This window comes from Gallinula chloropus, assembly GCF_964237585.1.
Source record: "Gallinula chloropus genome assembly, chromosome: 15".
NCBI classification, from domain to species: domain Eukaryota; kingdom Metazoa; phylum Chordata; class Aves; order Gruiformes; family Rallidae; genus Gallinula; species Gallinula chloropus.
Window position 1 is genome coordinate 14,347,983 of NC_140100.1, and position 13,457 is coordinate 14,361,439.

The window sequence follows — 13,457 nt, forward strand, 5'->3', positions numbered from 1 at the left end:
GCCGCCGGGAGCACCGGCGGGGAGGGGAGGGAGGAAAAGGGTTGGGGGGGGGTGTGTGGGGTGTGAGTGGGACCGGCCCCGCCCCGCCGTCGCCATTGGCGGAAAGTTTGGGGCGCGGTGCGGGGTGGCGGCCCCGTTTCCCCCCTCCGCCCCCCCCTCCCTCCCCTCCCCTCCCCACCGGTGCGGGCAGCGGTGCGGGCAGGGCCGGGCAGGGCCGGGCCGGGGCCGCCCCGGGGCCGCCTCGGGCGCGGCCATGTGGGCGCTGCGGGCGCTTTGCCTGGCCGGGCTGGGCGCGGCGCTCGGCGGGGTCTCGGCGGATCAGTGCAGCTGGAGGGGCAGGTAGGTACCGGCACCGGCACCGGCACCGGCACCGGCACCGGCGGGCATCGCAGGGTGGGGTGGGAGAAGCACACGCGGGGCCCCGGTTCAGCATCCTCCCCCGTTGCCCGGTTCTCAGCTCCCCGCCCCCCCCTTCCCTCCTTACCCCACCCCGTCCCACGCCGGGAAGTTCCAAACTAGGGGTGTTCCAGGCAGACTTAGACGAGGGGTCCGGCCCCCCCACTTGGGGCAAGCAGCGGAACTGGGCTTTGCCACCATCTCCGTGGGGCAGGGTCACAGGTGGGATGCTGGGACTTGCGCCTGCCTCAGTTTCCCCACTTCTCAATGCGCTTCCCCCCCCGCTCCCCAGGGATGCTGATCCCCATGTGTCGGCACCGCAGGGCTCCCAGTTTCTCCGGGAGCCCGTTCCCCGAGTCCCCTCCACGCCCCCACCCCGCCCCGCGAAACGCAGCGCTGGCGGCCGGAGGGGCCCCCTCGACCCTCTCCAGGGCCCGAAGCGCCGCTGGCCGTGGCGGGGAAGGCGCCGAGCTCCGGAACAAAGAGCCGGGCCCGCCAGGAGGGGCTTGCCGCGAGCCCCACGCGGGGTCTGTGTGTGGGGGGGGGGCGGGGGGCGTGGGGGACCACGGAGGTCACGGAGCCAGGAGCAGCGTGGCCGGGACAAAGCGGCCCCGCAGCCGCCCCCGCGCCCCCAGCCCTGCTTTCCCGCGTCTCCCCTCCCTGCTGAGGATGCGGCGGGGAAGATGCGGCTCCGGGCACCCGGAGCCCGAATCCCCTGAGACCGGCTGCGTGTGGGGGGGTGGGGGTGGGGGGGGGTGGGGGGTGCGTGTAACCCCCGCAGCCCCCACCTAAACATCCCCGGGAGGGTGCCGGGAGACACGAGCACCCCCTAAACGTTGCACTTGCACCCCCAGTCCGGGGCACTGAAGGTTTGGTGCTGCCTCCTCCCCGCGTTCATCCTGCAAACCTCCGTGTGCTGCTGGGAGGGCCCGGGGTGCTGCCATCCTTGGGGGGACATGGGCTGGGGCGGGGGGGGGGGGGGGTGTTGATGTGGGGGCTGGTCCCCCCATCAGCCGGGTGGTCCCAGCTGATGGGGGCTGTTGTGTCTCGCAGCGGGCTGTCGCAGGAGGCGGGCAGCGTGGAGCAGCTCTCCCTGCACTGCGCCGAGGGCTCCCTGGAATGGCTGTACCCCACGGGGGCCCTTCGCCTCCGCCTGGCCCCCCGCCTGCCCCCTGCCGCTGCCGCCAAGGGCAGGAGCTCCCGGCACGTCACCGCCTGCGTCAAACCCGCTGGCACCTTTCGGGGGGCTCAGCTCTACCTGGAGAGGGAAGGGGTGCTGGAGCTGCTGCTGCCGGAGGCCCCGCGGCCCCGCGTCCGCTGCTTCAGCTGGCTGCCCCGGGAGAAGGTGGCTCTCTTCCTGCAGGCCACCCCGCACCGCGACATCAGCCGCCGCATCGCCGCCTTCCGCTACGAGCTGCGGGGGGACTGGCTGGCCCGCCCGGCGCTACCCGCCGCCAGCCTCACTGGAGAAGGTGGGTGCTGACCGTCCCGGGACACAACCTGCCTCAGTTTCCCCGGGGCATCTACCACCTCCCTCACCTGGGTGTCCCCAGTGGAGGCAAGGGGATGGACCGGTGATGGAGCGTGACCCAGTGTTGGCGACCCCAGCGCTGGTCACCGTGAGCTGCTGTGGAGATGGGGGGTAACGGGCTGTGCTTGGCTGTTGCAGGGGCATGCCGGCCGTGCAATGACACCGAGATCCTCATGGCCATTTGCACTAGTGACTTTGGTGAGTGCAGCCCCCACACCCGAGTGCTGCGGGGAGGGGGGCCTGGGACTCCAGAGGAGGGAAGGAAACTCAAACTGGAGTGGGGGGAGGCGAATGGTGCCCAGGCAGCCCTGGCCTCCCCTTACTGGGCTGGCGTGGCATGTGCTGTGTCACAGAGGCTGCTGTGGGGTGGGGACAGGGCTGAGGATGGCGATAGGGATGGGGACATACTGACACCTTCCTTGCCTTACCCCTACAGTGATCCGCGGCAGCATCCGGAGCGTCTCCAATGACGCAGAGCTGCAGGAATCCATCATCGGGGTGAGCACCACCCGCATCCACCGCCAAAAGTTCCCCCTCTTCCAGGCGGGGGGCCGGCCGGGGCGGGCGGCGGGCAGCATCCGCACCCCACTGCGCTGCGGCGTCAAGCCGGGTCCCGGCACCTTCCTCTTCACGGGGTGGCTGCATTTCGGCGAGGCCTGGCTGAGCTGCGCGCCGCGCTACAGGGACTTCCAGCGCATCTACGAGGGGGCGCGGCGCATGCGCCAGAACCCCTGCGAGTTCCCCATGGACTGAGCGGCTCGGGGAGGGCAGCCCGGCCCCGCGGGGGCTGGGGGGGCTGGGGTCCCGTGGGCAGTGAGTGTATCCCCGGGGGGGGGAGGGTGCGGGGGTGGCGTGCCAGCAGGGATGGTGCTCGGGGCGCACGTGGCGATTGGGTCCTTGCTGTGAAGCTGGGCTCTGGCAGCACCTGCCGCCGGGCTGGGGGGTCCTGGGAAAATCCCTTCTGCTCCAGTAGGATTTTCCCAGGGCACGCTGGCCTGTTGCCCCCCAGGGACCTGCCCGGGCTCGGGGTGCAGTGGCATGGGGCAAGGGGCTGGGGTCATCCTGGGGACCAGGGTGCTGCGGGCTTGGGGTGCTGCATGCTCAGGGGATGCTATGGGACATGGTGGGTCCGGCACGATGGGGGCAACTGTGTGTGTCCCCCCCATCCCCAGGGAGGGCTCAGTGGTGGGTGGCCACGGTATTGGGGGCCGTGGTGGGCATGGTGGGTGCAGTGGGGTGTGGAAGGGCCAGGAAGTGGATTTGCAATGTTGGGGGTGGAAGGAGGAGCAGGGCGGTGGCGAGCCTTACCCTGCAACGCGGGGCAGGGGCAGGACGCGTGCTGAGGAAGAGGAGCGAGGCCGAAGGGAGCGAGGGGGATGGCGAGGCAGGAGGAAGGCTGGCACAGGGACCAAAGTGCTTGATGCAGGAAGGTGCCGTGGGAGTGGGGAGAGGTCGGGCCGTGCCGTCCGTCACCGCCAGCCCAGGGCAGCAGCTGCCAGGCCCCGGGCGGCGGGACACGCCATGCCAGCCCGGGGGAATTTCTGACCGTGGGGGTGGGGGGGGCATCGTATGTGCACTAAAGTTATAACGATACCAAATTTGTGACTTTTTTGGATAAACTGAGCTGTGTTTGTAGCAGGCGCGTGTGCGGCTCCTCTTTTTAAAGCCTGAGTGGGATGCTCACCAGCCGGCGCTGCGGATGAGGGCTGGTGCTGGGGTGTACACAGAGCCCGCTCCCCCCCTCCCCTTTGCCAGCTCCAACCACCGAACCTGCCTCCTGGGGGGCTGGGAACGGCCCTCCTGCTTCTGTATCTGTCTGTACAGAGATGTAGTGCTCTTTGTAAGCGCTGCATCCCCGGTGTCCCTTGGGATGGGATGGGTGGCTTTGGGGTCCCTCTCCCTGGGCAGCGCCGAGCGAGCGGGGCTGGGGGTGAGAGGCGCCGCGCCGGGTGGGTGACCCTGCCCATGGACCTGCTGTCAGGGCCGATTCTCATCAGAGCTGCTGCCCACAAGGCCTCATTGTGCTGGGCTGTGTGGCGCCGGCTTCCCAGCCCTGCTCACTCCCCCCTTCATGGGGGCTCCAGCCCCCAGCCTCTGGCTCCCGCTCACAGGGGCTGTGCAGGCATCTCCAGACAGTTGCAAGGGGGACAGGACCCCCAGACAGGGGTCCGACATGGGACTCCTGGCTGGGGATGAGACATGGGACCCCCAGACAGGACTGGGGCAGAGGATACCCAGCTGGGCTTGGGGAATGGGACCCCCAGCCAGGAACCTTTCCTCCCCACCAGTGATGCCAACAGGGGCTCAGCACTGGAAAAACTCAGGCCCTGAGCATCCCCCACCCTCTGAGTTCCCCAAACCACCTGAGCCAGGGCCATGGCACATGTCAGCTTGTGCTTTCACACATGTCTCAATCCTATTTCAATAACACCTTTCAAATACCACAGGCCAGGCTGAAACACCAGGGTCTGGTGCCCCTGCTGACCATAATGGGCTTTACCTTTCCAAGAAACCATGTCCAGAGAGTGCTGCAGGCTTTAGAGTTTAATTATATATATACACATACACACACACACACACACACACACACACATGTGTAGATGTAGATCAAAGGAAGTGATCCTCCCCCTCTGCTCTGCCCTGCTCAGGCCCCACCTGGAGTGTTGTGCCCAGTTCTGGGCTCCCTGGGATAAAAAAGACAGGGATCTCCTGGAGAGAGTCCAGAGGAGGCTACAGAGATGCTGAAGGGCCTGGAGCATCTCCCCTGTGAGGAAAGGCTGAGGGAGCTGGGGCTGTTCAGCCTGGAGGAAAGAAGACTAAGGGGGGGACCTTATTAATGTTTATCAATATCTGAAGGATGGGATGCAGGGGGAAATGGGCAGCCCCTTTTCAGTGTCTGTGGGGACAGGACAAGGGGCAATGGCTGCAAGTTGGAGCACAGGAAGTTCCACACCAACATGGGGAAGAACTTTTCCCCAGTGAGGGTGAGGGAGCCCTGGGACAGGCTGCCCATGGGGTGTGGAGTCTCCATCTCTGGAGAGATTCCAGCCCCGTCTGGACGCCGTCCTGTGCAATATGAGCTGGGGAGCTGCTTTGGCAGGGGGTTGGACCCCATGGGCTCTCCAGGTCCCTTCCAACCCCTGGGATTCTGTGATATATATGTGTGTGTGTGTATAGAATGATTTGGCTGTGATAAAACCCTGCCTGGAGCTCATGGCTGTGAGCCTGTCCGCTGTGTTTGACACATGATGTGTGTTTTCCCCCAAGAAGAGCTCGCTGCCGGTTTGCTGCTTTACTGCCCAAGGGCTGGTATTCATTTTGGGGCAGGATCTGGCCCTGGGGGAGCGCGATGCTGCACACTGGTCTCTGGAGGCTACCAGCATACCCCTCCCCTCTTCCCGGGTTTTCGTGGTGGGCAGGAGCCAAGCAAGGCAGCGGGAACGGGGAAGGAGTGGGAAACCCAGCGGAGGAAGAAAAATGAGGCTGGAAAAGCAATAAATGAGGTGCAAAGGGAATTGCTCTGCCCACGGCATCCTCCATACACCCCAGGGATAGAGCAGGGCTGCTCTGACCCCTCTGCAATCCAGGACATTCCTCTCAGCTAAATGATGGCATTTAATGCGCTCAGCATCCGGTGTCTTTCTGTCCAGCATCAGAATCTCTTGTTTTTCTTCAAAATCTGTTTATTTGGCCAAACCAGCTCGTTCTGCCGCAGCGGAAAGGGCTGTTATCCTGCTCGTTCTCTGCTGCCAGAGGTTTGCAAGGTATTTTCGGTGCCCTCTGCCCTGGGTTAGGTAGGGTCGCCCACCCTCGTTTCCCGTGGCTGCCGGCTCCTGCGGCGGCTGGGCCCGGGCCAGGGCGCAAACATTTCCTATGGGAGCGTTCTGCAGGGGCATAGGCAGCTGTGCCTCAGTTTCCCTGCCTTCAGATGGGGATAATTGGCTTTTCCCACTGCTCAGGGCTGCCATGGCACTGGGCAGCATCCCCCAGCTCCAGCATCCCCGTCTTCCAGAGCTGGCCATCGGAGCATCTCCCCGAAAACAGAGTCCAGCCCTGGCCAAGTTAAATTCCTGCCTGGCCCCTCCTGCCTCTTGGCACGGAGGGTAAAAACACAATGCGACCAGCTCAGTGTTTCCTCCGCAGGATGGAAACCGTGGCAGGAGGCAGAGTGCGGTGGGGAGCAGGGGTGGGGGGAGTGGGCTGGGGCCAGCAGCAGGCTAGGGGCTGCTTTGGGCAGACCAAATGGGAGCTGGGATGTCTGGAGGGGTAGCCAGACCCCATCTGGGCTCAGAGAGGGGGCTGCAGCAGCATCCTGTGAGCCCAGGGAAGGGACCCCCGTGGGCATCATGATGCCCACCTGGCCTGTCTGTCTGCAGCATCCCTGGGGATGGTCCAGCCAGAGTAGCTCCAAAAGCTCCCCACTCACTCCACCCAAGGGTGGGTTTGGGGACACCAGGGTGTGCAGCTCCCTCCCTCCCCCAAACCCTCGGTGGAAACGTGCCCAGGGAGGTGCTCAGGGCTGCTGGTCCCATGGGATCAGCCCCACTGTGGAGCTCAGCATCCAGGCGGGGGGAGCACACACATCCCAGCCCGGAGAACCCTCTGGGGGCTGTGGAGCTCTTTGGTCACGCTGCTGACGGGTGTCCCCACTGGGAGGGCAAACTCCGGAGCAGGGGCAGTGCCGGGGTGTCCCCTGCTCCCCGTCCCCATCCCTGTCGCACAAAGGGAGCTGCTGTTTCCCGCCATTCCCCTCTCCCCGGCCCTTCTCCCCCTTCTCCTGCCCCCTTCAACCCTCCTCCTTCCCGTCTGCCGGATAAAAGCCCGAACGTGTGAATCGCGGGGCACAAAGGGGAGGCACAAAGGGGGCCGGGCCCCCTCAGCCCTCCCCGCGGCCCCGGCCCCGAGCAGGGACCTCAGGCCCCGCGGCCCGGCCCCGAGCAGGGCCCTCGGGCCTCGTGTCTGCCCCAGGGGTGTCCTGGCTTGGGAATGCCCCGCGGGGTCAGACCCGTGTCCCTGGGGCTCGGGGATACCCCATAGGATGAGGATGATGCCTCTGGGGTTAGAGGGTGCCCCATAAGGTCAGGATGAGGCCCCTGGGGGTTCACAGCTGCCCCACAGTGTTGGCTTTTGGGACTGGGGGATGCCTGGTAAGGCCAGGATGAGCCCCCCCTGCCCCCGGGTTCAGAGATGCCCCAAAGGGCAGGATGATGGGGGATGCCCAGCAGCAGGTAGGATGAGGCAGCGGAGGGGCTGGGGACAGGGTGGGGGGCACAGCTGACGCCTCACACAGGACAAAGAGAGCTCTGCCCCACTGCCCTTGGTGAGAAGAAAGGTGAGAGCCTGGTGACCCCAAGAACACCAACACCCCCAGCCCTGCCACCCCTTGGGAACCCACACCCCAAAGCCTTGGGGTAAGGGGGCTGCTCTGAGCCTCCCTCTTTGGCAAGGCCAGCACCATCGCTGTGCGGTGCAGGGATGCTGGGGGGCTAGGGCTGGTCCCGGGCCCGCAGTAGGACCCCCGTGGCTCTCCCCAGACCAGCGTGGCTGCCCAGCAGCCCGGGTTGTCGACAGCTGGTGGGAAGGAGCTTTCCCAGCACATAGTGACAAATTCCTGGCGATCAGGGCTGCTTTGCAGACGCCACGGCCCGGGGTGGGGGGGGGGGGGGCAGGGTGGGAGGAAGGGGGGGAGCTGCCTTTGCAAGAGGCAGATTAAAAGCTTTTTGGTTCTGGTGGCGCATCCCAACTGGTCCCCTCGCACAGCCACCTGCTTGGCCCAGCACCCCAGGATGCTGCTGGACACCCCGGGGCTGGGGCAGAAGGGGATGCTGCCATCCCCACCCCCTTCCCGCGCCAGCCCCAGCCAAGTCCCGGAGGCCCAGCAAAGAGGGCTCAGCCCTGCCTGGGAATTGCTTCATTAATTAATTTGCTCTGCAGCATCACAGGGGGCCTTGGGCTGACTTCAGGGACCAGCCGGTCCCCACAGACCATCCTCCTCCTCCACAGCCCCCTGGCCCCCCTCTTCCTCCAGCTCCTATTTCCCCCGATTTTCCACTCACTCTCAGCCTTAACCAGCTCCACCTGCCAGAGAGCACCAGAAAATCAGAGAAATCCCCATGGCCCCCAGCTTGGGCTGGGGAGGGGCAGCAGTCCTGGGTGGTATTTATTTCTGGGGTCTATGCAGGGATAGCTTTTCCTACCCCATGGAGCCCCATTGCTGCTGTGCCGGGGGATGTGTTAAATGGGGTCTGCACACCTTGGTTGGAGGGTAGAGCACACTTGTACATGCGTGTGCATATGTGCACATACATGTGCAGGAGTGTCAGGGGTGCATGTGCCCTCGTTCCAAGGGCAGAATATTTGGTTCCCACAAGTGAGGGTGAGATTGGCACAGAAATGAGCTGGCCTTGGGCTGCTGCCTGGTTGGGGGTCTCCAGGTGGGTCAATGCCAGGAGTCACTGGCTGTGCCACCCCCAGGACCAGTGAGGTGCGAATTCTGCTCCCCAGTCCTGCTCCCCTGCACCCCAAATCCATTCCCAAACCGGAGCTGCCCTCAGGTTTTCCCCCTCCACTCACAATCACGCATGGGTGACGTCCCTGAGGAAGCCAGTTGCCCCATGGCGAGGCCACTGGGTGCTGCTGGCCATTGCATGGACCCCTAGGACCGTCCCCAAGCTCTCAGGGGACAATCTGATACGGTGCTGGAGGGGGAGCCCCGGGGAGCCCTGGCAATATTGACCCAAAGGCTGTGAAGGGAGGGGAGCTGGGGAGGAAGGCGAGGGCTGTGAGATCCCAGGCAAGATGATGATGTGGCAGCAAACGCCGGCGCGGGTAGGGAAGCTGCCTGCCCTTTGTGCACCCGCTCCCCTAATTGAGCCGTTATTGTTCCCAGGTTGGGTTTGTGGTGGGTTTTCTTAATTGGGGGTGGGCAGGGGCTGCGGGCCATGGCTGGGACCCCCCGCCCCCCTCCACTCACCCCCCATCCCCATCCCCCCGCCCCCGCTTCTCACAGGCTGGAATTTTCCCACAGTCGCTGCTGGCTCGCAGCAGGACGCCCCCCGCCCGCGCCCCTGCGACACCAACAGCCGCGCGCAACTGCGCGCAGCCGCGCACGGGTGTGAACCAACAACTGCGCGCAGCCCCGCACGGCCACCTGCACGGCACCGGCGGCACGCACCCGCGCAGCGCCCCGCACGCCGACGCACAGCCGCGCACGGCTGCGCACAGCCACGCACCCACCCGCGCACCCGCACGCGGCGCTGAGACCCCGCGCAGCCCCGCACCGCGGTGCGCAGCAGCCCCGCACCGAGCCGTGCACGACCGCACCGGCCCCCGCACCGCCTGCCCGTCCCGCGGGCGGTGCCGCTCCCCACCCCGGCCCCGCATACGAAGCCCCGGCGCGGGGGAAAAGGGGAGCGGGGGAAGAAGCGGGGGGAACGCGGCCCCCCACCCCTGTGTCCGCCAGCGCCGCGGCCCAGCGGGGCGGGGAGCGGGGAGCGGCGGAAGGCGGGCGGCGGGGCCACCCCTTCCGGCAGCCATGGAGCCGGAGGAGCCGGAGGAGGCGGCGTGGGGAAGGCCGGGGGGGGATGCGCTGGGCGGGCGGGGGCTGGTGGAGCTGGCGGTGGCCAGCGGGGTGGCTGCCTGGGCTACCTGGGCCGTGCTGTTGATGCCCGGCTTCCGACGGGTCCCCCTGCGGCTCCAGGTACCGCCCTGCCCCGGGACACCCCCTCTCCCCCCGCCCCGCCGAGCCCGGCGCTGACCGCCCCCCTCTCCCCAGGTGCCCTACCAGCCCTCCGGCCCCCAGCAAGTGGCGAACGCCCTGGCGCTGCTGCGGGGGCGCTCGGGGAAGACGGTGGACCTGGGATCGGGAGACGGACGGCTTGTAAGGGGGGTCAGGGGAGAGCCTCGGGGCTGCCCCGGGCTGGGCGAGGGGCGGGGAGGGAGAGGATGCTGCCCTGCGCCGGGCTGTGGCCCTGGACCATCCTAGGTGGTCCTGGGTGTCCATAGATGTCTCTCTTGGGAACGACCACTCAGGGAGGAAGAATCTGAGGACCAAGGTCACCCTGATCATGAGCCATCAGGAGCAAGCAAATGGAGACCCCTCAACCCCCAAATTGTCCCCCAAACTCAACAATGAGGTTCATTTAATTGACCCCCCCCCTCCTTTCTCTCTCTCCAGGTGGTAGAGGCGTATAAGCAAGGCCTGAGACCAGCTGTTGGCTATGAGCTCAACCCCTGGTTGCTGTGTCTCTCCAGCTACCGGGCCTGGAAGGCTGGGTGCCACGGGGAGGTTTCCTTCCTGAAGAAAGATCTCTGGAAGGTAACGGCATCCCCAGGGTCTGGCAGTGCCAGGGCAGGGCCAGGGCTTGGTTTGCATCTCAGACTGTTCAGTGATCTCCAGGAAGGCTTTGCTGATAGTTGCTTGCTCCTTTCCCAACCTGTTTTGCTCCTGGGATGTGGAAAACCCACCCTCCTTTCCAGGGGAATGCCAGCTTGGGCTGCTGGCTGTGCAGGCGGCAGCGTGCGTGCTGAGAAGAGGTCCTAGGTACCACTGACACGCAGTGGCCTTCAGAGATGTGATGCTAAGGCTGGCATCACGTACCCGCAGCCTGACTGGAGAAAACTCAGCAGGGAACATGGTTCTGGGACAAAGCCGGGGCAGGTGTTTTGCAAGAGGCTGCTGCTTCCACCCCCAGCTCCTGATCACACCAGCGCATCCCTGTCCCACACGTTGTGGGGCATCTTTGCTTCCTCCATGGTCCAGAGGCCCACCTGCAGAGCATCTGGCCACTTGAACAGCTTCCTCCTGCTCCCTGCTCTGCCTGTTGGGCCTTTCATTCCCCTTTTCCTTCTCTTTCAAGGTGAATCTTTCTGATTGCTACAATGTGATCGTGTTCCTGGCCCCCAGCGTGGTAAGTCGGTCCTTTGCACCCCGACTTGTTCCGAGCGAGCCCCAGGGAGGGTTTGCTTGGAAGAGAGAGAATTGGGGACAGGGGCAAAGCCTTTAGGCTGAGCAGGCATCGCTGTGGGCGAGCGGTTTGGTGGGCAGCACCACTCAAATGTACAGAGTTGTTCAGGTTGGAAAAGACCCTTCAAGACCCATGAAGCCCATCACTAGACCATGTCTCCGAGCACCACGTCTTTTAAATACCCTCAGGGGTGGTGACTTCACCACCTCCCTGGGCAGCCTGTTCCAGTGCTTGATAACCCTTTCGGTGCAGAATTCCACCCCCCCTGGTCCCCATCTAGACCTCCCCAGGCATAACTTAAAGCTGTTTCCTCTCATCCTGTCACTTGCTACTTGGTCCTAGTCCCAACCATACACAAGGCTAGCCCCAGCCCTGCATTTTGGGAGGGTTTTCAGGTGTCCCATTGACGCTGCCTGTTTGGGACCCACCATCCCAGGGAGAAGATGCCCCATGGTCTGTGGTGGCACTGCCACTACTTGAGTGTCTCCTAAGGCCGCCTGGCCCTGGCTGTCTCTCTCTCTCTCCCCAGAAACCTCCCCTAGCTGCCAAACTCCTTGAAGAACTCCCAGATGAAGCCCGGGTAGTGGCTGGACGCTTCCCCTTCCCCTCCTGGACCCCTACCAGCACCCTTGGGCAGGGGCTGGAGCAAGTCTGGGCCTATGATATGAAGGAGGTGCGACGAGCGGTGCAGAGCAGCGCAGAGGGAAGCCCAGTCTAACAGCAGCCTCATTAAGCCTGGCTTTAAAAGCCAGCAGCAGTAGGGCTCAGAGCTCCTCCAGCCCTCAGGCCCAGCTCAGGACAGCCACGAAAGGGATGCTTGGCCAGGCCTTTCCCCATTCCAGGTCTTTCCTGGGCAGTCTAGGGGAAGCAAGGGAGGGGAAAAATCTGACCTAGAGATTCTGGAATTCTCCCAGGATTTAAGGGCTAAATCTCCAGTGCCTCTTTCTGTACATTTGCTACTTTGTTTCTAGGTAATTTTTAAAAATAAACATTTGGATGGTTCTGCCTTTGAGACTCTGGCTTTGCCTTCGAGCCACAGGGTGCTCCTAGAGCCAGAGCAGCGGCTGCTCCCGGCCTCGGGCTCTGCTCCACTGCCCCTTTGGAGCCAGGTCAGGAGGGAGTTTGTCCAGCTCACCTCCTGCTGAAGGAACAGTTTGGCCCTGCTCATCTTATATAATAGTCCCTTTTCCTCTCAAAAACAGGAAAAAAAGGTTTCCTCACCATAAAAGAGCAGCTTGTTCCCTTTGCCTAACCTCTTAGACCGAAGCTGAGCTTGAACCAGCCCTGGCCTTATCTCTTAGAAGCAGAGATGGGAGCAAAGGCAGGAGCAGAGTTAGTCCTTGGACTCTGGGTCCGACCCAGGAGAAATGTTACGTCCTAGGAGGCAGGAACAGGAACCTGTCCCTGCAGCCCCACTGTAAAAAGCTGCCTGGGAACCTGACCCCGTGCACCGAGGTGCGACGTGCTGGGGGAACAGCTCCCTGCAGCTGAGGGGTCAGAGGATAGACAGACACAGTTGTCTCATCCCATTTTAGTACCGTTAATTTGAGCCTGAGAACACCCACGTGGTCTCCCTCGCTGTGCCTCCCAGCTCTCCGCCGGGGAAGGACACTTGCTGTGGCCAGCCCACACAAGAGAAAGCTCCTTCCTGTTAAATCCCGCTCTTCCTGCGATCCTGCTGCGTCCCGGAGCCGTGGGGAAGAGCTATGGTTGGTGGCTGATGGTCTGTCGGGCTCTGGGCAGCGAGTGAGTGTCGGCAGCCCCAGCACTGAGCACACGTGGCACCTCGCTGCTGGTGAGCTTCCTCAGCTGCAGGATCTCCTGCTTGTACCTGCAACAGGGAAGCAACACCCTCACTGCCCATGCAGGCACAGCTGATCTTGCAGCTCGGAAGGGCGATGGGATCCTGGGCTCCATCAGCAGAGGGGTGGCAGCAGGGACAGGGAGGGGATTGTCCCTCTCTGCTCTGCCCTCGGGAGGCCCCAGCTGGAGTCCTGTGTCCAGAGCTGGGGCCCCAGCACAAGAAAGATGTGGGGCTGTTGGAGAGGGGTCAGAGGAGCCACAAAGATGCTCAGAGGGCTGGAGCAGCTCCCCTACGGAGAGAGGCTGAGGGAGCTGGGCTGGGTCAGCCTGGAGAAGAGAAGGCTGTGGGGGGACCTCATTGCAGCCTTCCAGTCCCTGAAGGGAATCAGCTTTTTCAAAGGGTAGACGATGACAGGACAAGGGAGATAGAGTGAAGCTGGAGGGAAGGGTTAGATTAGATATTAAGGGGAGGTTTTTACAGAGAGAGTGGTGAGGGGCTGGAACAGGCTGCCCAGAGAGGGGGTGGGTGCCCCGTCCCTGGGGGTGTTCAGGGCCGGGTTGGATGGGGCCCTGGGAAACCTTGTGTAGCTCCAGGCCTGGAGGTTGGTGTCCCTGCCTGTGTCAGGGGGGTTGGAGCTCTGTGATCCTTGGGGTCCCTTCCAACCCAGACCAGTCTGGGATTCTATGATTCTGGGCGATCTGTTTACATGTCTGCTGTGTTCTTGGGTTTGCTGTGTGCTGAGGGCGTGCAGCGCCAGTTA

The 13,457-nt window shown here is 64.0% G+C and overlaps 2 protein-coding genes across 2 annotated transcripts; both read left to right on the forward strand.

The window, feature by feature from the left end:
* Positions 1 to 253: 253 nt before the first annotated feature.
* METRN (meteorin, glial cell differentiation regulator) lies at positions 254 to 2,680 on the forward strand (the record flags this gene model as incomplete). Its single annotated transcript, XM_084271283.1, has 4 exons — positions 254 to 339; positions 1,450 to 1,868; positions 2,066 to 2,125; positions 2,364 to 2,680. The coding sequence occupies 4 exons, from the start codon at positions 254 to 256 to the stop codon at positions 2,678 to 2,680; spliced, it is 882 nt and encodes a 293-aa protein (XP_084127409.1).
* Positions 2,681 to 9,461: 6,781 nt separating this feature from the next.
* On the forward strand, positions 9,462 to 11,900 carry ANTKMT (adenine nucleotide translocase lysine methyltransferase; the record flags this gene model as incomplete). The annotated part of the gene is made up of 5 exons (XM_084270985.1): positions 9,462 to 9,626; positions 9,702 to 9,806; positions 10,104 to 10,244; positions 10,786 to 10,836; positions 11,423 to 11,900. 5 exons carry the CDS (start codon positions 9,462 to 9,464, stop codon positions 11,609 to 11,611), a joined length of 651 nt encoding a protein of 216 aa, XP_084127111.1. The 3' UTR covers positions 11,612 to 11,900.
* Between the last annotated feature and the right edge of the window lie 1,557 nt (positions 11,901 to 13,457).